Source organism: Drosophila navojoa, chromosome 5, assembly GCF_054131105.1.
Source record: "Drosophila navojoa isolate 15081-1374.11 chromosome 5, UAZ_NAV_1.0, whole genome shotgun sequence".
Taxonomy (NCBI): domain Eukaryota; kingdom Metazoa; phylum Arthropoda; class Insecta; order Diptera; family Drosophilidae; genus Drosophila; species Drosophila navojoa.
In genome coordinates this window covers 12,048,286-12,073,012 of record NC_142893.1, presented here as the reverse complement: position 1 = coordinate 12,073,012, position 24,727 = coordinate 12,048,286, and the positions used below count along the sequence as shown (strand labels likewise).

At 36.8% G+C, this 24,727-nt stretch overlaps 3 protein-coding genes across 9 annotated transcripts; 1 reads left to right on the top strand and 2 right to left on the bottom strand.

The window, feature by feature from the left end:
- The first annotated feature begins 35 nt into the window (after nt 1-35).
- Nucleotides 36-1,055, top strand: Eglp1 (Entomoglyceroporin 1). Its single transcript, XM_018106466.3, has 2 exons — nt 36-721; nt 779-1,055. The coding sequence occupies exons 1-2, from the start codon at nt 185-187 to the stop codon at nt 986-988; spliced, it is 747 nt and encodes a 248-aa protein (XP_017961955.1). The 5' UTR covers nt 36-184; the 3' UTR covers nt 989-1,055.
- Nucleotides 1,056-1,550: 495 nt separating this feature from the next.
- LOC108655010 (aquaporin AQPAn.G) lies at nt 1,551-24,537 on the bottom strand. 7 transcript variants are annotated; one of them, XM_018106671.3, is made up of 3 exons: nt 24,024-24,537; nt 2,091-2,625; nt 1,551-2,026 (listed from the first exon to the last, which is right to left on the bottom strand). In XM_018106671.3, exons 1-3 carry the CDS (start codon nt 24,164-24,166, stop codon nt 1,835-1,837), a joined length of 870 nt encoding a protein of 289 aa, XP_017962160.1. In that variant the 5' UTR covers nt 24,167-24,537; the 3' UTR covers nt 1,551-1,834. The 7 variants fall into 7 exon arrangements, with proteins under 7 accessions (XP_017962160.1, XP_089117085.1, XP_089117084.1 ...); XM_089260959.1 differs by lacking the exon at nt 2,091-2,625 and adding an exon at nt 6,763-7,312 and having other exon boundaries at nt 24,024-24,524; XM_089260958.1 differs by lacking the exons at nt 1,551-2,026; nt 2,091-2,625 and adding exons at nt 6,281-6,692; nt 6,763-7,312 and having other exon boundaries at nt 24,024-24,509.
- LOC108655011 (aquaporin) lies at nt 4,037-5,792 on the bottom strand. The gene is made up of 2 exons (XM_018106677.3): nt 4,743-5,792; nt 4,037-4,683 (listed from the first exon to the last, which is right to left on the bottom strand). Exons 1-2 carry the CDS (start codon nt 5,349-5,351, stop codon nt 4,468-4,470), a joined length of 825 nt encoding a protein of 274 aa, XP_017962166.1. The 5' UTR covers nt 5,352-5,792; the 3' UTR covers nt 4,037-4,467.
- Nucleotides 24,538-24,727: the final 190 nt, after the last annotated feature.

The following is a 24,727-nucleotide window of genomic DNA, read 5'->3' as shown; positions in this document are numbered from 1 at the left end:
ACAAAACGTTCAGAATTCTGTCAGAGGCTCAACATAGTCATTATTGTATACATCCAAGCACACGCATAGATATCATACAGAGTACACAACATTTGTTTTTGAAAATAAACATATTCCGACTCAAGCAGTACACACATACAAATAGATTTCTATAAAACATTTTTTTCTGCTGGTACCAAATTGTATGTTGCAGAGGTCGAAAATGTTAGTCAATAGTTTTGAAATCACGCGTGCACTCGGCGAGTTCAGCGCAACAGCTGTATTCATGATTATTAGCTGCATGGGCTGTGCTATGAACGACCAGGATGCCGCCGGATCTTTAGTCTCAAGCATGACCTACGGACTGGCCACTGTTGTGGTAATGCATATCTTTGGATTTATATCGGGCGCGCATGCCAATCCGTGCGTGACAATCGCTTGCTGTCTACTCGGCCACATCGGGTCCGGCATGATGGTCACCTACGTTTTCTGCCAGTTGGCAGGAGCAGCTTTTGGATACTTTCTGCTGTTGGAAATGCTATCGCAAAGATTGACGCTTGGCGTTTGCACTGTGGAACCACTGGATAGTCTGTCCAATGTACAAATCGTGGCCATTGAGACCTTCCTCACATCGGTGCTGATACTCGCCTGGAGCGCACTGTGGGATGTGCGTAGCGGACGCTTTCTCGACTCGGTTACCCTACGCATGGGCTGTCTGGTTACTCTATGCAATTTGGCAGGCGTAAGTCTCTTGGATTTTCCGCTCTCTGCTGTGTTTTCATAATGTATGATTTTGTAGGGCAAGCTCACTGGTGCCTCCATGAATCCAGCCAAAGTGCTCATTCCACACCTGTTTAACGGCGATCCGGAGTCTATATTGCTCCAGCTAGGCGGACAAATATTAGCTGCCTTCGCTGTGCCTCAAATTTGGCATTATGCCTACACACCATGCTATCGACCCCTACCGATTGAAAATGCCGAGATAAGGAATAGGTATCTCCAACCCTAAGCTTTATTTTTTTTATACTTGACCAAATAAATACATATACGTATGCATGTTTATTTACTATGTAAAAGTGCACATCTCTTAATAATTGTACTCAATGATCCACCCGCTGAAGCAATTAGTTGTTGCCCCGCCAGGCCATGGCATGTGGCATGCGGGTGCAGCTTTAATGTCTACGAATGTCTAAGATAAATTTAAGATGTGAGAAATTTAAATTTCTTAAATTGCGTCTTATCTACGTAGCTATCACATACGCTAATACAAGTAATTTAAAATAATTTATTGGCTAACGGCACAGAAGCGATTGTAACATGCTGCCAACAAGATAAGATTCGATAAAAATTATATGGGGCTCCATCTGAAATAGCAACAGAGCTGCTACTTCTTCGTCTCTAAAGGAAAATATATATGTATAAAAATATACATATGTCTATATATTTAAGGGCCTGGGTATTTTTCAGCCAAGTTTTCCCGCTGGTGTTTCTCTTCATATAATCTTAAAAAAAAATTGATTATGCTTACCAAATTTTAACCAATTCAAACAGAAAATCAATACACTTCATAATTTGAACTCTTTTGGGCTTTACTAATATACATTTGTAATGTAAACTTCATAGAATATATACACTTTCTGTAGGTCTCTTACTCACTATGTGATACATGCTCATACTTAACTTTTTTTTTTTTTATTTCGAATTATAGCTAAAATTCTTATATATATATATATATATATATATATATATATATCACATATCCCAAAATGTCACTGGGCATATATATTTACATATATACCTATGTAAATATATATGCCCAGTGACATTTTGGGATATATGCACAGACCAAGGCTAACTACGGCTGCGAAGTATTCACTTTGCCTTCGCTTTCTGGCTTACTTCTAAAGCTGTACTTGTAAGCTACTGAGGTGATTAACGACGATACCAAGGGAGCGACCCAGTATATCCAATGATGTTCCCAGTAATTATTCCACACAGCTGGAGCAAGCGAACGAGCCGGATTCATGCTGGCGCCAGTGTACTGTGACTGTAGACCCAAAGGCAAATCAATTAAACAATTGTAATGTGGAGGCGTGGCATAATATACGTACCCCAGCTAGGGCTATGCAGGCAATTGTGAGGCCAAAGCGAATTGGTATTGAATCCTTTAGCTCCGCATTGCGTTGATCCCAAATACCGCAGCACACACAGATCAGAACAGCCGTGATGAGGAACTCAATGATGAAGCCCTGCCAAAAGGGTAACTTGTCGGACACGAAGGTCACACAAGCACCCCTAGGGGTCAGCTCGTTGGTCATCATTTCTTTGGGCAGCGATGCAACCAGCAGGCCGTAGCCAATGAGGCCGCCAAGTATCTGGGCCACAACATAGTAAATGGCCATGAACCACGTTATCTGCTCGTACACCAAGCTGGCCAGCGTCACGGTGGGATTGATGTGGGCGCCCGACACACAGCCAAAGGACTGGATGGCGATGAGCACGGCGAGGCCGAACGCGAATGAGTTCTGGAACGCAGAGTTACTGATCGACGATGAATGGGCGCAGCCCAAGCAGCCGACGTAAACCAGGATGGCTGTGCCGAAAAACTCGCCAAAGAATCTGGCAACATGTTGGAGCGCTTCATTCCTGCAAGAGAAGGAACAGAGATCGTACAGAGATCTGGATTAGGACCTGGACTTCATCAAACACGAAATCTGCAGCAGGCACGCGCGCATTGAGGGCACTTGCCTCGTCTTAATTTTTTGCTCGACCATTCTGTCAGCTACGTCGATTAACAAATATCAATCGGAACGTTCTAACCCCACGCAGTTCAACGCGCAACTGAAGACAGCGAATCTGACTCGGAGACTGCACCGTCGCGTCGGTGGTCGGATGTCGTTGGTGGTCGGTTGTCGTTGGTTGTCGGTGGTTGTCGTTGCCCGATTAACGCTGCTACTCAACCCATTGACAGGTACTTGCAATACTCCATATACCACACCCGCTGCCCCCCCCACAGCTACATTCCAGCAATGGGCATTAATCTTCAACAAGGGCCATTATCAATTATCGAATTATCAAATGCTAAAACCAATTATCAGCTAACTCTACTTATATACATATGTTCTTAATTCTTAATATTCCTATATATATGTATGTATGTACATATAGACCCACATTTTGAGACCCTAGTCTGCTGAACTATTAAAAATTTTGATAACCATCTCTAAAGCTGTTGGAAAGCACTTCAGAAACAAATTGGTTTTATTTTATATTCCGTTCAGTGATATGCATTTATGCCCAATAACATTCCTGATTAGCAAATCCATTTGGAATATGTGATTAAGCATAGCTGCACAGCTGCTACGACTATTATATACCCTAACCTATTCTAATATATTATGATTATGTATATGTATACCCCAGCCAATCCTAAGACTATGTCTGCAAGGTTCTTCTATGTTGAATTATTATTATGTTGAATATAAGCTTATAGTCAAGCTTAACTTAAATCAAGTCAAGATTATATCAATCTTCGACTCTCTGTTCATTACATTATTAAACTCATTTCGAGTGAAGAGTTGACACGACTAGCATATACCCTAACCAATATTACGCTACTTCTATCCGTTCCCCTTTATGTGGCACATAATTTCACGTTTTATTTGTTGTCGGTTTTTCTTGGAGATCGTTCAAGGAATTTTATATAGGCTTAGTTTTATGCCATTTTTAGGATATCAATCAAAAATGATATTGACACAATCTATCTATCAACATGACGTACATCAGAGGGCAGAAGAAGAAGCATAGCAAAAAAAGAAAGAGAAGATATAAAACTGAACTGTTAAAAAATTAAAAAATTACTAACTACCTAGAGACAATTTATCTGAATTACTGACAAATTTTTCTACAACTGAAATCCCTTTTCTGATGTCCAGTCATGTGGCATTTGTTGGCTGGGTTTTTCGTTTCCGAGCGTTATCAAATGCATCAAAAAATGATAATATTAATACTAATAATAAAAATATATATATATTGATCTACCTTTAAGCACGTTGAACAGTTTAAAGTAGTAGATTAACTACTCTTCCACTCTGTCCCTGATAGACCTTGGCGTCTCGGCAAGCCAGACAACTCTAATTTGCTGATCTTAATAACATAAATGAGTATGTCTATGTATGTACAAACATATATCTGATAGCTTTCCTGACGTCGAGCTATCTTATCGATTGTCGGTCTATTGAGACACCTTCTTTAATACAAGACTTTAATTAGTGTCAGATTTTTAACAATATTTTTTTTTATAGCACTCGTTTTATTGTCACTGCAATAGTTTCGCCTCTCAGGCTGATAAACATATCGCACACGTTTTCTCTAGCATAGGGAATCGGAAGAGAAATAAATTAAAGTCGCAGACTTTGTTGGTTTTAGTTAATGTGATTATATTAAACTTAAACTGCACCTAAAGCTAATATAGCTTAAACACGCCCGCTAGACCTTATCAATGAAGTTGATTTGGGCATTTGAGGTGCGCAGCTCAAGCACTTCCTCGCTGCGGCCCTTGAATGCCAATCGATAGATGATCGAGGTGATCGCGGCGCCAACCAGCGGACCCACCCAGTAGATCCAGTGGTTCTGCCAGGAATTGTTCCACACCGCCGGGCCCAGCGAGCGGGTCGGATTCATGCTGGAGCCAGTGAACAGGCCCTGTGGGAATCGAAATTGAAATTGTACGAATTACGAATACGCTCTCATCACACTCATACCGCCGCCAGGTTCAGGCACGAAACTGTCAGGCCGAAACGAATGGGCACCGAATCCTTTAGCTTGGCATTGCGCGGATCCCACACCGAGCAGGCGACCATGGTCAGGAAGCAGGTGATCAGCAGCTCAATGAAGACGCCCTGCAGCACCGATATGTCCTTGCTCAGCACTGTGACACAAACGCCCGCCGGCTCGTCCACGCCCACGATGGCGTTCAGGGGCAGCACAGCCTTCAGCAGGCCGTAGCCAATCAGGCCGCCTGCCACCTGGGCCACCAGGTACGCTATGGCCATGTACCAGTTGAGGACGCCGTAGATGAGGGCCGCCAGCGTGATGGCCGGATTGAGATGGGCGCCCGAAATGGAGCCGAAGCTCTGTATGGCAATCAGAATGGCCAGGCCGAAGTTCAGGCTCAGCTCGAAGTGTGAGTTGAAAAACAGGGGCGTGGTCACACAGCCCATGCAGGCCACGAATATGAACGTGGCCGTGCCCACCAGCTCGCCAAAGAAGGCGGCCACTCGCGCTCGATTCTCGGCCCGCAGCTTGAGGTAGCGCCATCGCGCCCTGGAGCTGGTGGTGGAAACGTTAATGGTTAACCTCTGCTGCGACATACTGGCCAAATACAACTGAGCCAACTGTCTGGGCTCGTGGGCCTAGTTAGCCTAGTGTTGGCTGCGAGCAGCGCAAGGTTTCGACTTTAAATTGGACCCTAATCAATCAATATGAATTATAAAACCTTAATGCTAATTATTATGAGAATTTTATGTTTTTTTTTGTTTTATTATTTCGCTTAGATATGGGGCTTTTCACTATTTGCTATTGTCATTGTCTAGTCAACCCCATTCTCAAATTAATAGATAATTTATCATGTTTCGAGCTCTGAGAATTCCTTGCCCACATTGCCACCCGGCGTGCCACTTAATGCCCAATCTTATCAAACCGAGATCTATGAATATGGCGCCTCAACCTGGCCAATACGCGCAGTTATCGCACAGAACGTTTGAGTCATGATTGCCGAAACACCCAATGCTGGCCTACTTTTAGGCATCCACAGTTCATGATTAGACAGGATCGTCCATGTCATAAAGAAGTCGTAATACTATTGTGTGAATTTGCTATCGATAAGTCTAAATATATGGCGTATAAGTCGTCATATAAGTCCTAGATATATGATGTATAGACTGACATATAAATTGCATATAATCTTAAGCTATAAGCTGCCACAAATGAACTGAATAAATATTTAAAAAATCAATAAATAATAAAAATTTAGGATATATCATTATTTATATTAATTTGAAAATAAATAAAAATAAATACGGTTTATTATTTATTGATTTATTTAAATAAGTAAAATAAAACATTTTACTATATTTCAATTTGTGTTTTATTTATATATGTATTATAATATATATATTATGTATGTATATATTATTATTATTATATATTATGTATTATAATATATATTATGTATTGTAATATATATATATATATTATTAATGATTTTCACACCCAGTCCATCTGAAGAAACCCAACTTGCTCGAGATAGAAAAGATTTCTATATGCTTTATTAATCGATGATTTCTATTACAGTACAACAATTGCTCTAACATAGAAGTCGTCGATAACGATCTTAGCTTAGAACTAATTAGATTTTCATTAAGTGTGTATGTGTGTGTGTGTGTGTTTGCCCTGTACAGTGGGGCAACTTTGGCACATTGTTATACAATTGTCTATGAGAGCTGAACGTCCTCCAGTTGACGCAATTTCTCGTCGGAGACGACCTGGGCCTCCACCACCTCTCGCCGGAAGACGGTCTTGTAGGCGATAGCCGTGATGCCAGCACCGCTCAACGGTGCCAGCCAATAGATCCAGTGCTTGAGGAAGTTGCCGTTCCAGAGCGCCGGCGCGAAAGATCTGGCTGGGTTCATGCTGGCGCCCGTGAAGGGTCCCTGTAAGGAAAATTCATGAATATTCAGAATAAATCTCCTCTCTCAGTCATGTGTGAGACGATGAACTTACCGCGGCACAGGCCAAACAGGCAATGGCCAGGCCAAAGCGTATGGCCACCGAATCGTGGTGCTTGGCATTGCGAGGATCCCAGACGCCGCAGCAGACGATAACTAGAATGCCGGTGGCAACGAACTCAATGCCGAAGGCCTGCAGATTGTTGACCTCCGAGTGGGGCAGGGTCACGCACAGGCCGTTGGGCACATTCAGCGTGGATGGCGGCAGCAGGGCCATCAGCAGACCATAGCCAATGAAGCCGCCCAGCATCTGGCCAACAAAGTAGACAAAGGCCATGGGCAGCGAGACCAGGTCATAGATGTACGCCGCCACCGTGACTGAGGGATTCAGATGGGCGCCCGACACACAACCAAAGCACTGAATGGCAATGAGCACAGCGAAGCCGAAGTTCAGAATGATCTGCAAATGATTGTTGGGAAAGAGATCTGTTTTCACGCAGCCCATGCAGCCGAGAAACACCAGAATGGCTGTGCCCATCAGCTCGGCCAGGAAGCAGCTGATTTTATCCAAAGTCGATGCCTTCATTTTGAATACCTTCAAACAACTGAAATGCGAAACGTTTACCATTTAATTAGCCAACTCGACGGGTTTGTTTATTATTTCAGTTTTTTTTTTCGAACTGCCATTAGCAGGCAAACAGTCGCTGGCGCCTACACAAAATCAAATCAACTTCATCAATCATGGTCGAGCATTAGTCGCAGGCCATCCATGCCTAAGCCTTTCAATTAAATTTGATCTTACGCACACACACACAAGCACTCATGAACTCTTATGTCTCTGTCTCTATTATAGAATGAACGCTTTGCTAATTTGCTGCATTTGCTGTTTTGATTTCTATGTTGCAATGCTCGATGTTACTGTTATGAATTTGCTTGTTGCAGCATTGATTTTTCCAACTACTCTCTGAGAGACCAGCTGGCCTAAGCATATGTCTGCTGGTTGAACTACTCAGCTGCCATATGGCTAAACGTGCTCATAGATATCCCAGGCGAGAGGCAGGATATTGTTGCCGAGCTGATAGAGAATATAGAAAACTGATAAAGAACAGCTAGAGTCTCAAGTAAAAGCTCTAGGCTGTAATATTACCTCCGCTTAGGCTAGAGGAATCGTTAGAGCAAATAAAATAAATTAAAAAAAAAATAACTGTGTCAGATGTTATAACTATATGTTAGTTATCTAATTGAAATTATTTTATATATTTGTTTTATGTAAAATATTTGTAAATTTAAAACGTTAGATTTTAAACTTGAAATTCCAGGCTTAAAAGTTGTTCACGCAAAGAATAATTTTTGTAGTATTTTATAAGAAAAACTTTGTATATATTTGCTCGCATGTTTGTTTTTTTGGGTCACACATAATTAGTCGAATATTCATTTGTTCTTCTTCATAAAGTCTATATTTAAATAATTTTATTGACAAACTTTTGTATGCTATTCCAAAGTAAATACTTTATATACACTATTGGAAATAGAAAATAAAAAAATGAAAAATAATATAAGCAGGTTTTAGGAATAGCTCCGCAAAAGTCGTAAGCAAAATTTATGGAAATTTCAAAAGTTTTTTATAAACATATTAATAGCTGCAAAGCTGAATTCTAGCAAACAGTTGAAGTTTCATAGCTTCCTCTAGATATTTACAAAAAAAAAAAATAAATAAATAAATAAATAAAAAAGCTTTTGATCACAAATTATTTACAACAATCCGACAACTCTTTAAAGAAAATTCTCAACACTCTCTACATTTTGCTTGCATTCAGCTGGCAAAATATAATAATTTAATGGCATATTTAAAATATAAATAATTTTTTTATAGAGCCATATTTTTTCCAGAATCTAATGCTTTTTTAAACAAATACTGTTTTCTATTTATTTTATGCACCATATTTTGCTCATTTTGTTCATTTGAAGGTCAAATTGGGTGCCAAAGTTTGCGTAATTTGTTTTTTGAAAATATTGAGAAAAAAGCACAGTCTGTATAATTTTTTATTTTATAACCAACAAGTTTTTTATGGAAGTTTATTTTAGATATTTACCGATTCAAGCACTCGCGACTCATGCTAACGGTATTTATGTATTCTATAAATATGTATATATAGAATATTCGTGTTTGCAAATGTCTTTTGCTGAGTTACAAACTCGATCGAGCAGCTCCACTGTCAATGTCAGTCTGAGCGTTGGAGTGTCACTGGCAAATATTTATATATGTATATATCCATAGTGCGACAACTTATATATCTTCTGCGTAAATCAAACGCCACCCATTTTTAGACGCGAGAGACCCTAGGAGAGGCAAATTAGCAAATAGCAAATCCTCCACAAGCAGCGAACGATGCTCGCTTCTCGATGCTGAGCAGCCAGACACGAACCGAGTCGCGTCTCCAGATATCTTCGGGCAGAGATATCACACTCTCTGCACGTTTTACAAGCGCACATGCTCGGCGCTCTCCACTTATTACGAGAGCTATATTTAAAAATAAAAGCAATACAAGTAAATAGTGTCTGCTCTTATCATTTACTTATTTGCCCCAACAGCTCCTCCGACTATATGAATGGGCTTGAATTATCAGCAATAGGTTAACAGTCATATATTTACAGTATTTACTTGTGTGACGTTTACTGCAATTCGCACTCTAAAAGGTTTACTTATCAGCAAGAATAAGGAGCAAGGCTTTAGTGGGGAGTGACTGGCTGGGAGATGCCTTAAGCGTACCTAGATGAAGACTAATATGATATGCATGATCTTTAAGCATACACATATGTATGCATCCATGGAGCTTATCCCTCTATATTCTTATATATATATTGCTAATGACATAAATGCTAAAAGATCTTTAAAGGAAATTCAATAGCTCTTTCATTACTTGAATATTAATTGGAATACGAATGGAAATAGTAGAAAAAGCAAATAGAAATATTGAGCATACCCAAACTATTTTATCAGGGTAGAGTATAAAGTGGGCAAAACTTGAAAGGAAGACTTCAGTGCTCTAGTTCATAAAGGTTTCAAGATTAAGCTTAGGGACACAGAGATTGAATCGCAGACAAATAGAAAGATCGAGAATTCCATATCGACTCGTTTGTTGCTACTAATCAAGAATGTTTATATATACATATATAAAGAATATATTTACACTCGAAAAAAAAAACGTTTACTCGCTTTATCAATAATCAATGGGCGGCATCAATCAGTGCAGCGCCTATCAGCGTATCGGTCGCTGTCAGTCAACAACACTGACGCAATCGCAGCAGCGGCAGCGGCAGCGGCAGCGGCAGCAACAATATCAAGTGGCAAATTGCAAATTGCGTGCCACGCAATGTGTGCAAATAAATCAGTGCAACAATTCGCATCTGATTCTGTGGCACTCGTCTATCAAAGTCGTGCACGCAATGCCCCATTAAATGTCTCAATCGTCATTGCACTTCAATTGAGCAAATGAAAAAGTAACCCAAGCCACATGCTCTGAATGAACACTGAGCTGATATGCAATCTATATCATGTACATATATATTCACATTTATAATATTTGTATTTATATATATTATATATATAATGGTTTTTTGCTCGGCATGTGGCTAAAAATAATATGTTTTTTATTGTTTATTTCATTTTTATTTTTTGCAATTTTTTTTTATATATATATATTTTTTTTTATTGCACAATCTGAACACGATAACCTTTCTGATCTTAATCCCGTTCTCATAAAAACAAATGTATTAAGTGTTTGCGCTCGTCCACCTATTCGTAATCGCCGAGCTATAATGCCAATGGGAAATGTTTGTATGACGAGGGTATTTCGAGTTGATTGTGAAACATATATAGTGCATACGAGGAAATGTCTTTAAATCCTCTGTTAAAAATTTACAGGAATATATTTCTAAATTTAATCTTGTTTTTGTTTATATATTTGCTGACACAAATAGAGAGCAGCTGGTAAAGAATGCTATCTCCGGTTTACTTATTACAGAGCATCCCAGATTCAGTTGCATGTGTTTACTATATTATACATTATTTGTAATCTTGAATCTTTACCTATACATCTGTTCCCATATTTCTGATTTCTTCCTATACCCACTATATCATTAAAAATTAATTCTCTATATTTCTATATCTAGTAATTCATAAATAATCGTATTATTATATATACATATATAGCTACTAGTTCAATTATTGATTTAATACAAAGTTGAATGTATAAAATCCCCATCAATTCGCCAGTATATGTCATACTATATCATATACCTTAGGCAAATAACACCTTTATATGGCAAATATGCAAGTAAACGAACTTTATTTTCATAGTCAGTGTCTACGCATCGAACAGTTGCAACTGTGAATGCGCATGGGAATTGCTTAACTGCTTAGCGCTTTTCACAAATGCCCAATGATAATATTTGTAATTGTCTTTTGCTGGGCTTACGAGAAACGTTTGGCGAATAGCCAACGTAAATATTATGTTAACTGATTGACAAAGACATAAACGTGTGTGGGAGCCAAAGAGAAAGAGTGAAAGAGACAAAGTAAAAGCACGAGAAAGAGCTCACGCGTCTTGGCAAGGGAAATGTATCTAAATGTTTCATCTACGAAATATACAAAAATACGTAATAACAATTGAAAAACAATGTCCATTATATCATTAAGCAAACCAAGCACGTTTTTGCCTAAGGCAAAAAACAAAAACCATATCAAATCAGAGCTGTGCTGCCCAAACGGAACTTGTCCGAAGTTGTTTGAATTTATGTCCAAAGTGTGCGCTATGCAAATAAATCAATTATCTATAGCGGGAATCGTGAGCTTTTTATTATTTATAAGTTTTTGTTTGTCATTTTAATTATTTCTTCAAACAATTTGCTAATTGATTTGCCCGGAAGGATCACGCAGCAGTAGCGCAGCAAATCATGAATTAGTTGCATGTAAAGCGAATCGATTCGATTAGCGTTGGATTCAGATATGAATAATTCTATTTTTAAATAAGAAATCACAACTTTTCCAATAGGAATAAATGTGTTAATTAACATTTAATTGGCGGTTTAATCTAAGGAATTGTGCCGCGAGCAGTAGCCATTGATAAGCCTCAACGCAGAGATGTTGTGCAGCGAGAGAACTTTCAAAGAGAATCGAGCGCGAGCTTTTTACAGCTTTTATGTAGACTTTTGTTTCTGCAACTTGTTAAGAGGATTACGTTAGAAGCTTTTGCGAAGCTTTCACGCAGACGCTTTTTGTGTAAATCGAAAAGCTTTTGACTTTTTTAACGGCTCACAGAGAAATAGGAAATTTTTAGCTGTTTTGACTTTTTATACCCTGAACCCATTGAAAATGGGAAATCAGGGTATAATGGTTTTGTTAAAATGTATGTAACAGGCAGAAGGAGGCGTGGCAGACCCCACAAAGTATATATATTCTTGATCAGGGCGACGAGCTGAGTTGATTTAGCCCTGTCCGTCTGTCTGTCCGTATGTTTGAACGCGTCGATTTCAGAAGATACAAGAGCTAGAGACTTCAACTTTTTTTTAAAATGTCCGTATATATCACGCGCAGATCGAGTTTATCACTAAAAAACGATAACTCATTCCGATACTTTTTTATCGATAAAAAACCTTATCGAATATCACTTAAATAATTATATCTCCTACATCTTTCAAGCTAGAGTCTCCAAATTTAAAATGTATATTAAGACGCATGTCATACAATTTCGGTTTTTGTTAAAATTTACCCCCCGCCCCTATATCCACCCCCTCACCATCATCTTTGTAGAAGTCGTATATCAAATACTAGAGACTTGTGCTTCGGTATACACATACATTTAAACAATATGAATACGTTCTGAAAGTTTCATTACGATCGTACGTCTAGAAATTAAATTATTCAACAAATAAGTTCTCCTAATATTGCCAACACTGCAGCGCAACCCAAGCGCAATCGCCTGTATATGTGAGTGTGTGTGTGTGCGTGTATTTGTTTGCATGAGTGCGTGTGTGGGTGCTAATTATTATTGAAATATCAGTTGCTTGTAGGGTTCAGGGGATCTCGTAGTCGAGCAGTCTCGACTAGAGCTTTCTTACTTGTTTTTAATGTTTTTCGGATGCTGATGAATGGAAAATTTTAGTTTAATTTATTTTTTACAATTTTTATATGAATATGTTAATTGTTTGTAATAGTTTTTCTAATACGAACACACTGATATATATTTTTAATATATATTTTAAATTTATTTATAGCTAAATATTTGTATACGTATGTATTTATATGTAACTGTTTTGTGGATATTTATAGTTATTTATTTTTATAAATTTTTTTATATTTAGATATAGTATATAATATATAATTTTTATTTATTTTTGTACCTTCTTAATGCGATTTTTTTAACAGAACTCTGTGTTCTTAATAAAAATTTTAAAGGTGAGATGAAAAGTTAAAAGAGACAACAATATATTTGTATATATTTATACCATCCGCTATCTCAAATACAACCTTACATATTTCTAATGACAATCATAATGGTCTCAAGTAGAGCATACTAATCTCATATCTCGGAGGCATCACACCTCTAAAACTGAAGTCAACTAGTGTAGTGGGTCAAGTTTTTTAATTGAGAGGTGCTTAAGAAGATTGATACGAGATATCTGGCGATAATACCACTTCGAAAATGAAAACAACCAATTCAATCCCAAAATGAGTTTTGTCTACAATCACACACATACATATATGCATACATAGATATGTACATACATAATTGCTTGATAATTGAGTACTTAATTAGGATTTTGGCGTTAAGTGATCAGACAGCTATGTCAGCACACACACACACACATACACCTTATCGCTTAGATATCGCATTTTCGACAGACAATATAATATGTTTTTCATTGAGAGCTGAGACGGACAGCGCGATGGCGCAATAACATGTTTCCACTTCCCGATTGGCGTGTGTGATATATCTACTATTTATTGGAGCGCATCTGTTTTGATACGCTTGTCGCGTTCAGAGTGCGCTGCATCTTGTTTCCATGTCACATTGATAACTAATTCAGCTCATTAGAGATATTTGCCACGGACTGGGCTGCGGCCAGTACTTAATATGCTGATAAGCTCTATTGATCAGCGCTGGGCATGACATTGAACAGCCAAACAGCCAGGCAGTTAGGCAGTTTGGCAGCGTCCTGCTCGAACGTACACACACTTTTAGTACACACTGTATACTATGCCACTGCTGCTGCCTCTGACTTATTGCTGTTTATACTGTATGGCGCTTATCAATGGCATTATTATCAGCGGTAAGCGTTGACGTTTTATTGCGCAACACGTTTAAAGCCAACAAAGCGCCAGCGCATGCTACTTCAGTGGGGCTATAGATTCTTTTTATGGGCCCCGCTGGGCGAAATTCTCCGTTTGAAATTTGAGCTGGCCCGAAATGTCTTAGGCGAGTGTCGCACCGAGTGTTCGTATTATCGCCTAGATAGCCATGGCCAGAAGACATAGGCAGAGTCTTTTGGCCAAGACAGCCGACAGGGTTAGTAAAGGTGTGTGTGGGCCTTATCGCACTCACATGATAGAAGACGGATGGCTGTCAACCTCGAAATAGCGCTAAACTTCACAGAAATATATTTCAACTATTTTTAAGCACCCAAGAATTTATCACGAGATCTGAGCTGCAGAGAAAGAGACCCCCAACAGCTTATCTCTTTGTTATCAGTATCAAAAGACGTCTAGTCTATATAACCAAGTTCAGTTCGTATAACTGATAGTCTATCTGTATTTGAAATAGATGACTCGTATTACCTGCTATTGCTATTGCTGCTGCTACTACTATAACTAACATTCCCATTGCTGCTGCTACTACTATAACTAAAACTACAATTCCTGTTGCTGCTGCTACTACTATAACTAAAAGTACAATTCCTGTTGTTGCTGCTACTACTATAACTAAAAGTACAATTCCTGTTGCTGCTGCTACTACTATAACTAAAACTACAATTCCTGTTGCTTCTGCTACTACTATAACTAAAACTACAATTCCTGTTGCTGTTGCTACTACTATAACTAAAACTAACATTCCTGTTGCTGCTGCTACTACTATAACTAACATTCCCATTGCTGCTGCTACTACTATGACTAAAACTACCATTCCTGTTGCTGCTGCTACTAATATAACTAACATTCACATTGCTGCTGCTAAAACTACCATTCCTATTGCTGCTGCTGCTACTATAACTAAAACTCCCATTCCTGTTGCTGCTGCTACTACTATAACTAAAACTACCATTCCTGTTGCTACTACTATAACTAAAACTACCATTCCTGTTGCTACTACTATAACTAAAACTACCATTCCTGTTGCTGCTGCTGCTACTATAACTAAAACTACCATTCCTGTTGCTGCTGCTACTACTATAACTAAAACTACAATTCCTGTTGCTGCTGCTACTACTATAACTAACATTCCCATTGCTGCTGCTACTACTATGACTAAAACTACCATTCCTGTTGCTGCTGCTACTACAATAAACTAACATTCCTATTGCTGCTGCTACTACTATAACTAAAACTTCCTGTTGCTGCTGCTATACCTGCTACTACTATTCTACTGCTGCTACTACTATTACTTCTGCTGCTACTACTATTACTTCTGCTGCCACTACTATTACTTCTGCTGCTACTACTACTACTACAACTACTACTACTACAATTACATATAGTGCTATTATTTGTATTGCTACTACTACTTTTACTACTACTACTACTACTCTATTGCTGCTACTACTACTACTCTACTGCTGCTACTACTATTACTTGTGCCGCTACTACTACTACTACTACTATTAAAATTACTTATACTGCTATTATGAGTATTACTACTACTACTTTTTCTACGACTACTACTACTACTACCATTGCTGCCATAACTATTAATACTACTATAAAACTAAGTACTATTGTAACACTCAAACCACTACTACCAATACAACTACTTTATTGCTACTACTACAACTATTACTACTACTATTATAGTGTAATTCCCATAGTAACAATCGTAGTAGTTGGGCGTTCCCTCTTCATTAAGTTCTACGTGATGGAAATGCAAGTTTGATTATCTGCTAAATTATTAATAAGTTTATATGAATTGCAATTACTCGGCTAGCGACTTAACTATTTGCTTTGAGTGCGACTCGTGCTTTAATTATCATGTTATCTACAATACCCTGCTGGCAGTACTCGTTACCAGAAGGCAGGCACTCGTATTGCCCTAGGTTCTCAAAGCCGCTGGCTGGCTAATGCAGAGAGATGTCAATAAAAATCGATTTGTGTTCTAATCAGAACCTCTGCAATGAGCCATAAAGTAATATTATTCAGCGCGAATATCTGTAAGTGGTTCTCGATAATACGGCCATAAATCAGAAGTCAACTCTGAAAGTGTGGGCAGTAAAACAAAATCCAATTCGAATCGGAGAACAGGTCCCCTACGCACAGCTGTCAGATTTATGAGCTTCTTGACTGGAATGCGGACAGAGCATAGAAATGGCCTTCAATGCTGTCACTTTGGTTACTTAATTGATCGGCATTTGGCATTACAAAACACGGCTGATCTCATCGGAGTAGGTCTCAGATAGAACAACAATAACAATCATAATTAAGTTTCTATCACGTGCGTATACTTAATGTCACATTGTCTCAGAATATCAAGATGGAAGAAGGTGTGTAGCAAACCTATGATATGTCAACTGATGAATGTGACACCTGACCACACGAAATAGCTCAATTGTCATGCGAAATCTTCCATTTTAGCAGGCATATGATAATCACATTTATTGAGTTATCAAAAATCCATATGGGACAGTCTGAGGCCTGCGTGTGCCTCGATTCGATGAGCTCCATTACATACTGATGGATTTATCAAAATATTTGGTGCAAATTAACAAGTTGCGAATATCTTTCAATTAGCTCGTCCATTAAAAACCCCAAGACTCGACGTCAGGTGTCACACGGCTTACATAACTCTCTGCTCGAGTAACATCCAAGTATGGGCAAAACACGCCCACCAAAGAAGATTCCGAATAATTATGGATATATATAGCAGTGGAAAATATCGCAAAACTCAAATGCTAGCTGCTAATATGTAAGGTATACCTATAATTTAGAAAATAAATAAATTGCGTTAACACGTGCTGAACTGAGCTAAGTCAACGTCAGAGATCTATATACCCTGTGAGTTCGGGCAGTAAAAGGGCGATATCAAAGTCTGGTTAATAGTATAAGCTATAATAAAAACTTATAGATGTCTAAGGTTTAAGTACCTTGTGAATGCATACTACTTAAAAGTAGATTAAAAATTGCAAAGCTGACAAGGGTTTATACCCTCTTTGTAGAATTAGTAAAAGGTATACTAAAGCTGGAAAGTTGTTGGAACTTCATATAGCTTGCAAGCAGAAATAAAAGTTATATTAACAATAATCCAGTAAAGTAATGTTCTATGTATACCCTATAAATGTTAATAGAAGAAGCTATACTAAATTACTGACAGTTTTTGAATCATATCTATATTATCATTTTGCTAGTGAGGAAGGCCCGGAAAGAGCCAAAGCTAAAAGCAAATTAGGGAATTTTTAGCTGCTGATAAGTTTGTCTAAGTGTCTAGTCTACGGAATATCTGGGACTAGGCACTTAAACTAAATTATATAAATAATTTGATTTATAATAATAAAAGATAATAGTCATAAGTGCTGCGAATGGTTGAAAAAATATTTAGCGCATTTTAGCCGTTGATAAAGAAACTATTGAAAAGTCTGCTGATAGATAATACTAAAAAAAATCGTTGAAATAATCTAATAAATATTAATTTATAATTTTCCTGCTATTCTACTGATAACTACGTTTAGTTCACTTCTTGTAGTTGAGCCAACTAGCGACAATAATAGTTTATAGGGTATTCGTGGTTTGATTTCACAAACAAAAGAAATTGACTGCTGCAGCTGAAACCGGCTCGACTCGAACCAGTTGATGGTATAGATATTGCAATATTTTATATGAATAGCTTTCACTTAAGTAAAAATCAATGGCAAACTAATATATTCTTCTTTTCAGCACTACACAGGCCAACATAATTGGGTTAACATGAATCGGACTCTTCGGCAAGTATATAGAGCAGCTGATATCTTTCCCACAAACATTTATTATATTCAAATTTAAATTGTGCTCTAGAAGAATAGCTGTTATCATAGACATCAAACATAACCGACAGAGTATTATTTCTTGCCATTAAGATTAGCATAGATAGAGAACTGAATTTTGTATATATTGCTTAAGCATATTGTTGCACAGCTTTGAAGATCTTAAGCCTCTATCGTGGCTTTTATATTATTTTGATATTATTTTCTATTTTATATAATAATTTAATTTTATATTTAATCTAAAAATTATATTTGACCAGAAAAATAATAATTTGAAAATTTGTTTATTACTTTTATAATTTAGAATGCAAAGCAAAAATTAAATTAATAATAATATTATATTATTTATTAATAATATTATTATTTATTATTTATATATATTATTAATAAATTATTTATTCATATAATATATATTAATAAGTTCAGCTGAAGCGATCCACAAATTTCGACTTCCTTTAGCTATTTTTAGCTAATTTATTATTTTTCTTTTCTTTTATTATTTCCTGCATCGCCGTTCCAGTTATAAAATTCTTCTTTTCACTTTCTTAAATTTATGCAAATAAATTACAGAGTAACTGTAAGTCAATAAATAAGAATTTCATTGCTTGCATATTTGTTTAGCTCTTTTTTAAAAGACGCAAATAAACATTTTATCTGGGTTTGAGCCGCAAGGCGAATGAAATAATTTTGTATTATCATTTTCTCTTTTTGGGTGTTTGTTCTTATTTGGCATTCAGATAAAATTCATGGCTGTATTATTATAAACATGCTAAATGTGTGAATTATGAGCAACTATTGACATAACGCTGCGATTATGAAGTAAATATGAAAAAATATATATGTATATATATAAAATAAAATAAAATGAAATGAATTCAAATTGAACAACTGAAGTTGAGTCTCTTGTGGATCGTACGATTCTAGTCTAGTCTAGTGGCATATGCACTATTTGGTTATCAAGTGTGGCATTTGGTAGAATTGCTGACCCTGCGCCAAATCAAATTGCAATCTTTTTTTAGTTTAATGGTAATTTTGATAAGAGGCGAATGGAACGCGAATAGCGCGCGCATTTGTCAAGAAATGCGTGCATAACACATGTATAACACTTATAGAACCCAAAAAAAAGAAGAAGAAAGAAAAAACAGAAAAAAACTGGAACAACATGCATATAGAGTCTATATTATAGACGCAGAGCAGCAAAAGTATCAGCTGCACATACACATACAATATTTATATATGTATGTATGTATTTGTGTATTTTCGAAATATTTCCAAAGAGCTGAAGTCTGAATGTTTTAAAAATAAAAACTTTGCTGTCGCATTGAAGGCGATTGCACGTAAAGTTAAAAAAAAATATATATATTATTTTAATACGATTTCGGCATATTTTTATAAATAACTTTTCAGTGAGTGTTAGTGCAATATCAGTGCGAAATCAGCTAAAGTACTTGTAAGTAACTGAAATGAGTGTTTGACGGAAAAACTTTGAGCTCGCCGTATCAGCGGCGTACGTCCCGCTCTCTTTCTCTCTCTCTTTATAATACATATATATATATATAAATGTCTGTATATTTGTATACCATTTCAAATCAATTTCGATTCACTTCAGTACCTATATCTCTATCTATATATGTATATATTCTCTTTCAATTCAAATTCACCTCAGATGCGATTCAAAAGTCTTGCCAATAAATATTGTTTGTTATATAAGATGGTTTATAATTCTATGCGCTATCTCCCACGTGCAAGATTTTATTACCCATTGCATTTAATGCAAAATAATGCACATAATTATAAGCCAATAATGCGGTAGTTAATAAACAACAACAACAACAGCTACAATAATAATAATAATAATAATGTATAAAAAATCGCCAGCACTTGCTAAGTTACTTTGTTTATGGGGGGATAGAAGGTAGAACAAAGTAGAGTCGGGTCGGGTCGGGTTGGGTCTGGTGTAAGGCGTGTGTTTGTACATTGTTTTTTTTTGATATTCAAGTAGGCGCACAACAACAATTAAATGCCATTTAATCAATATTAAGTACATAAAAAGCAGCAACTGTAGATAGCGTCTAGGCCGACAAAGGCCAGGCCCCAAAAAATACAAACAACAACAAGAATATGCACATACGATAAGCTTGGATATGAATAACTTTAGAGCTCTGCAATTCGATTCACAATTTTCGCTGGCGACTGCTATCAGCATTCCACACGCAACATATTTAAATGAACTGTTAATTAAGTCACAAGATTTGCTTAGCACACAAGACAAGAACTAGAACAGGTAATTACCTAAAAAGGCTCTGGATCGGATGGAACGGTAACGGCAAATTGCACAAACTGCGGTGTTCAATGAAAACTGAACGGTCTTTGCACTGGATGCCTTTTTATATAGATCAAAAAGATGTCTTTGAGCAGTGACAGCAGAAGCAGAAGCAGCAACAATAACAGCAAAAGCAGCGGCAGCAGCAGCCACGTGAAGAGAGTTTAAATTTCTCTTAGTATTTTGTTTTGCACTTTTGATGAAATTTTGAAACAAGTTTTCTAATTAATTAGTGTTTGACGCACACACTGGCACACACACACACTCACGCACTTGCCGAAGCAGCTGACTGGGAACTAACCTGCGCTTTTGTCGATCGTTTGATTGCAATTAAAACTCTTGAAGACAGCAGCGAAAGGCGCGCGCGTTCAACTTCGGCAGCGCGAAACAAAATAACAACAACAGCAACAACAACGAAAAACGAGCTTCAGCCACCATGGCGTATTATTGTTGCTTATTACTGAAAGCAGCGCAGTCGACGAGCCGAAACTTTGCTGCTTATCAATTGTAAGAAGAGCGAGAGAGAGAGCGCGCAGCAAATACCCGAACAGCTCACGAGCGCGAGAGCGAATGACGTCGTGAGAGCGCGCTCGTTTGAGTGTGCGCCAGCGCAGCGAGCTTTTTCGACGTGTAGCTGCTGCGGAAGGTTACGCACGCTGCAGATAAGCAATAGAGATGTGCTGCGTAAGCTTTTTTGTTATTTTTGGCAAGGCATTATGTAACGTAAGCAGAGCTAACGAAGTTTTGAAGCGGTAACTTTCGTATATGCAAATGAATGTGTGCTGAACATTTTGTTAGTATAAGACTTGGGCAGAGCTGTATAAGAGTTGACGTTTGTTATGACTGTTATATTTAAATAACTGGTATTCCTCTATTTAGAACAAAGACCTGAGCGCCCTTCAAAGCAGTTTTGTGAATATATGTTTGTTTATAGACTAGTTTTTTAATATTTGTGTACAAATATAACCTAAATAAATTAAGTTTATACGTGCTTTTCTTGTTATTGAAAACGGAATTATATATTTGAACAGAATTCATTGAATTGAAAGCCCTTGAAATTCGATACGTTTACAAATAAACGGTAAATAGTTATAAACTATGTATTATGCATTACTTCACAACACTGTCTCCTGTCCTCGACTGAAGCATTGAATATTCCAATTTTGTCGCAGTTCTGCTTAACTAATTTATTTTGTCATAATATTAACAAACACAAAAGATGAATGAAAATGTAAAATCTATTAGATCATTGTTTCAATGCTGATATTATACGCTATCATTTTAGGCTATCAATAACATAGTAAACAAAGCGAAGTCATTTTGGCTAGCGTGATCTTAGCCTAATTAAATTGTTTCAACAATTTAATTAGAGCAATGAACCGTTAACTGAGATATCAGAAAATTTAAAATATATAAAATAATATTTTATTATATTATTAAATATAAATAAAAATATATATGTGTTATAAAAATTTAGCCAGAGTAATGCCAATGTAGCCTTTTTGTAGCCAAACTCAAATGATGCTAGGCTTAGCTAGAAAATTTTCTTTGGCGGAAGTCTCGCTGCTGATTATAGCAGATGACTGAAAGCTTGAATGACCTCTGCCATGCGCATATACCGGCTGCTGCCTTGTGGAGATGTCGAGGCCAGTAGAATATTTAGCCAACTCCAAATTGAATTTATAAACAAAAAGTGATATTTAAAGTTAATGCGAGCAGATTATGTATTTAGTTAGAATTCAATTAATATGCTTTAGGCACAGACGATTTGTGTGTAGAAGCCAAGATCGAAGATCTTTTAATTGCCTAATTATGTAGCTATCAAAGTGTTCTAAATTATGCGACAAGAGTTTTATAAATTTGAATTTATAAATTATAATTATTTTAAATTTTGAGTAAGTTCTGAGTTGTAGAACTTTAGGCTATCTGAATAAAAAAGGTTCTATTCTATATAGAATGTAGATGCTAATACTTTCTTAAGTATGTATAATGACACTGTTCAGTCATTAACCATTTATTCTAACATTGCCAAACTATAAATCCTTCACTCTTGCTTCAGCTGTCATCATTATCTTAATAAATCTAATTGTAATTGTCAACTAAGATGCTTTATTACATAAAGATGTAGACAGATAAACTTGTAAGCATTCATTCCATTGCTTAAGCGTCACGCCCCATTATTGACAGGCAATTCATCAGTTGGCATCAATTACAGCTAAAGATCTTCGTACTTACCTCTTGTGGTGCAACTTACCTGTTGAACTTCAATACATTCTCGCGTCCATTTCATGTGCAAAGCGGAAAATTTTATGATTGATTTCACGAGGCTTTTCCCACAGTGTTCGGCATTGACTTTAACGATTCGGGAAGCGTTTTGGCATTGCTTTTCTAATTTGCGGCGTCGTTTTGAAGTCGAGCCAAACCAGATGTATTTAATGATATCTATCTATGTTAATGTCGCCAATGGCCAATGAATTAATATCAAATCAGAGAATCAAATGCCATCAAATTGATGATTAACAATATTTGGTCATTAATGGGTTAACAGACGACAGAAATTCGCTGGGCCATTGAGCCACTAAATGATCGTGTGATCATGTCTGAGTATTTCTGGTTGTGCCCATTCATATGATTTATTATGCTCTCTGAGCGACTTGGCTTGCTTTGGCTGGCCTGGCCTGGCCTGGCCAAGCTTGTTAATCGGCTTCAACTCGTTTGTTTAGTCAACAAAAAGAACAAATGCGAATTCAATCAAGCTTTTTTCTGTCTATGCCATTTCCACAGAGCTTTTGCTGTGCCGAAAATAAACAGACGCCAAAAACGTAAAATGAATATAAATAAAAGCTGCCAAGCTGTTGCACGTGACGTATACGCAATGCCCCAAAGCCGTCAGCGAATGTGTGTCAAATCTTTTATTTGATTTTTGTTTTTGTTTTGTAGCTGTTTTTTTTCGTATTTTTTTTTTTTTAAATTATTTGTTCAGGAAGTGTGTGGGGTATATTGGTTAGGTGTAATGTGATTTTGACAGAGATTGAAAACTTTGTTCTGGTATTGGAGTTGGAGGTTAAAAAGGTTAAAGCTAATTTCCTACTGCAAACAACAAACTACTAAACTGAAAAATATGTTAATCTTAATATTCGTTTCAAATTGGTGTTTTCACTAAGTGGTTTTTGCTTAACATTTACTGCTTAGTCAATATATGAAAATATAAATGCGAAAATAAAAATATATATATATATATCTATATATATATATATATATATATATATATATATATATATATATATATATATATATATATATTTTTTTTTTTTATTATTATTATTTTTTTATTTATTATTATTTTTTAGTCCATTAATACTTTTCTACACTCAATGACATCGAGTCAAATCCTTCTAGTTGAATATATTCCACACTTTAGTAGCCAGAATTTTCCACATTTGACAGCTAAGCTTACGGAAAAGCCTTTTAGCATTAATAGCAAATAAATTATGCTTAAAAGCTTGCTGTATAAGAAAGCATAAAAAAATCATACCTTGGTCATATTAAAACCAAAATTGATATGTCTTCTAGCTTAATCATTATTGGCCTCTTTCACATGCCCAAAAATGCTAGATATTTGAATAAATTGAATCATTGAACGAGTATTATGCAGTCGAGCACACGCAACTGCAGCGAACTTGCCAATTTTTTGTTTGTCACTTTGACGCTTAATGATAAATGTGTTGGTATTAAATACGTTTAACTATATTCAACTATATTAATCACACCTTTTCATTATTTTCTTCTCGTTCGGCTGCAATTTGCAATTCGATTGCTGCTCCCCTCGATGCATTTGCTGATTGAACAAAGCAGTAATTGAAGGCACTGTTGGCTGCCTTTGTTGTTGTTGTTGTTGCTCTTGTTGTGACATGATTACACTATTATATTTTTATACGCACTTTAGCCCTTCTTTCATAGACACACGCACACACACACTCGCGACACTTGTTATGCAAATTGGTTTCTTATGCAAAATATTGCAGACGCGACGAGGAACCTTTTGTTCACTTCTTGATATATTTTTCTTTTATGCGGCTTTGGTCTCGTTGCTAGTCTCAATGTTGTTCGCAAATTATATTTATACTTGTATCAGTTTTATTTTGTATTTTATTTTGTTATTAATTTATTTATTTAAGTATTTTATTTTGAATCTGCATGCACGGCCGGCTTAGCGCTGTTGCGACGCATGCGAATTTTGCTTTTGGTTTGCCCAGCTACAGCGAGCTGACTGACAGAGTAACCGTCGACACGTCGACTACGAAGCTTAAATTCATCGCAGATGGCAGCAGCGGACAATAAATATAAAAAAAAAAAAATACAATACAAAAACAAAAGCAAAAACCAAACAAAACATACATAAATAAATATAGCTATAGATATATATATATATATAGCTAGATCAACTAAGCAAATGGCAGCAAGTGTCGTGTAA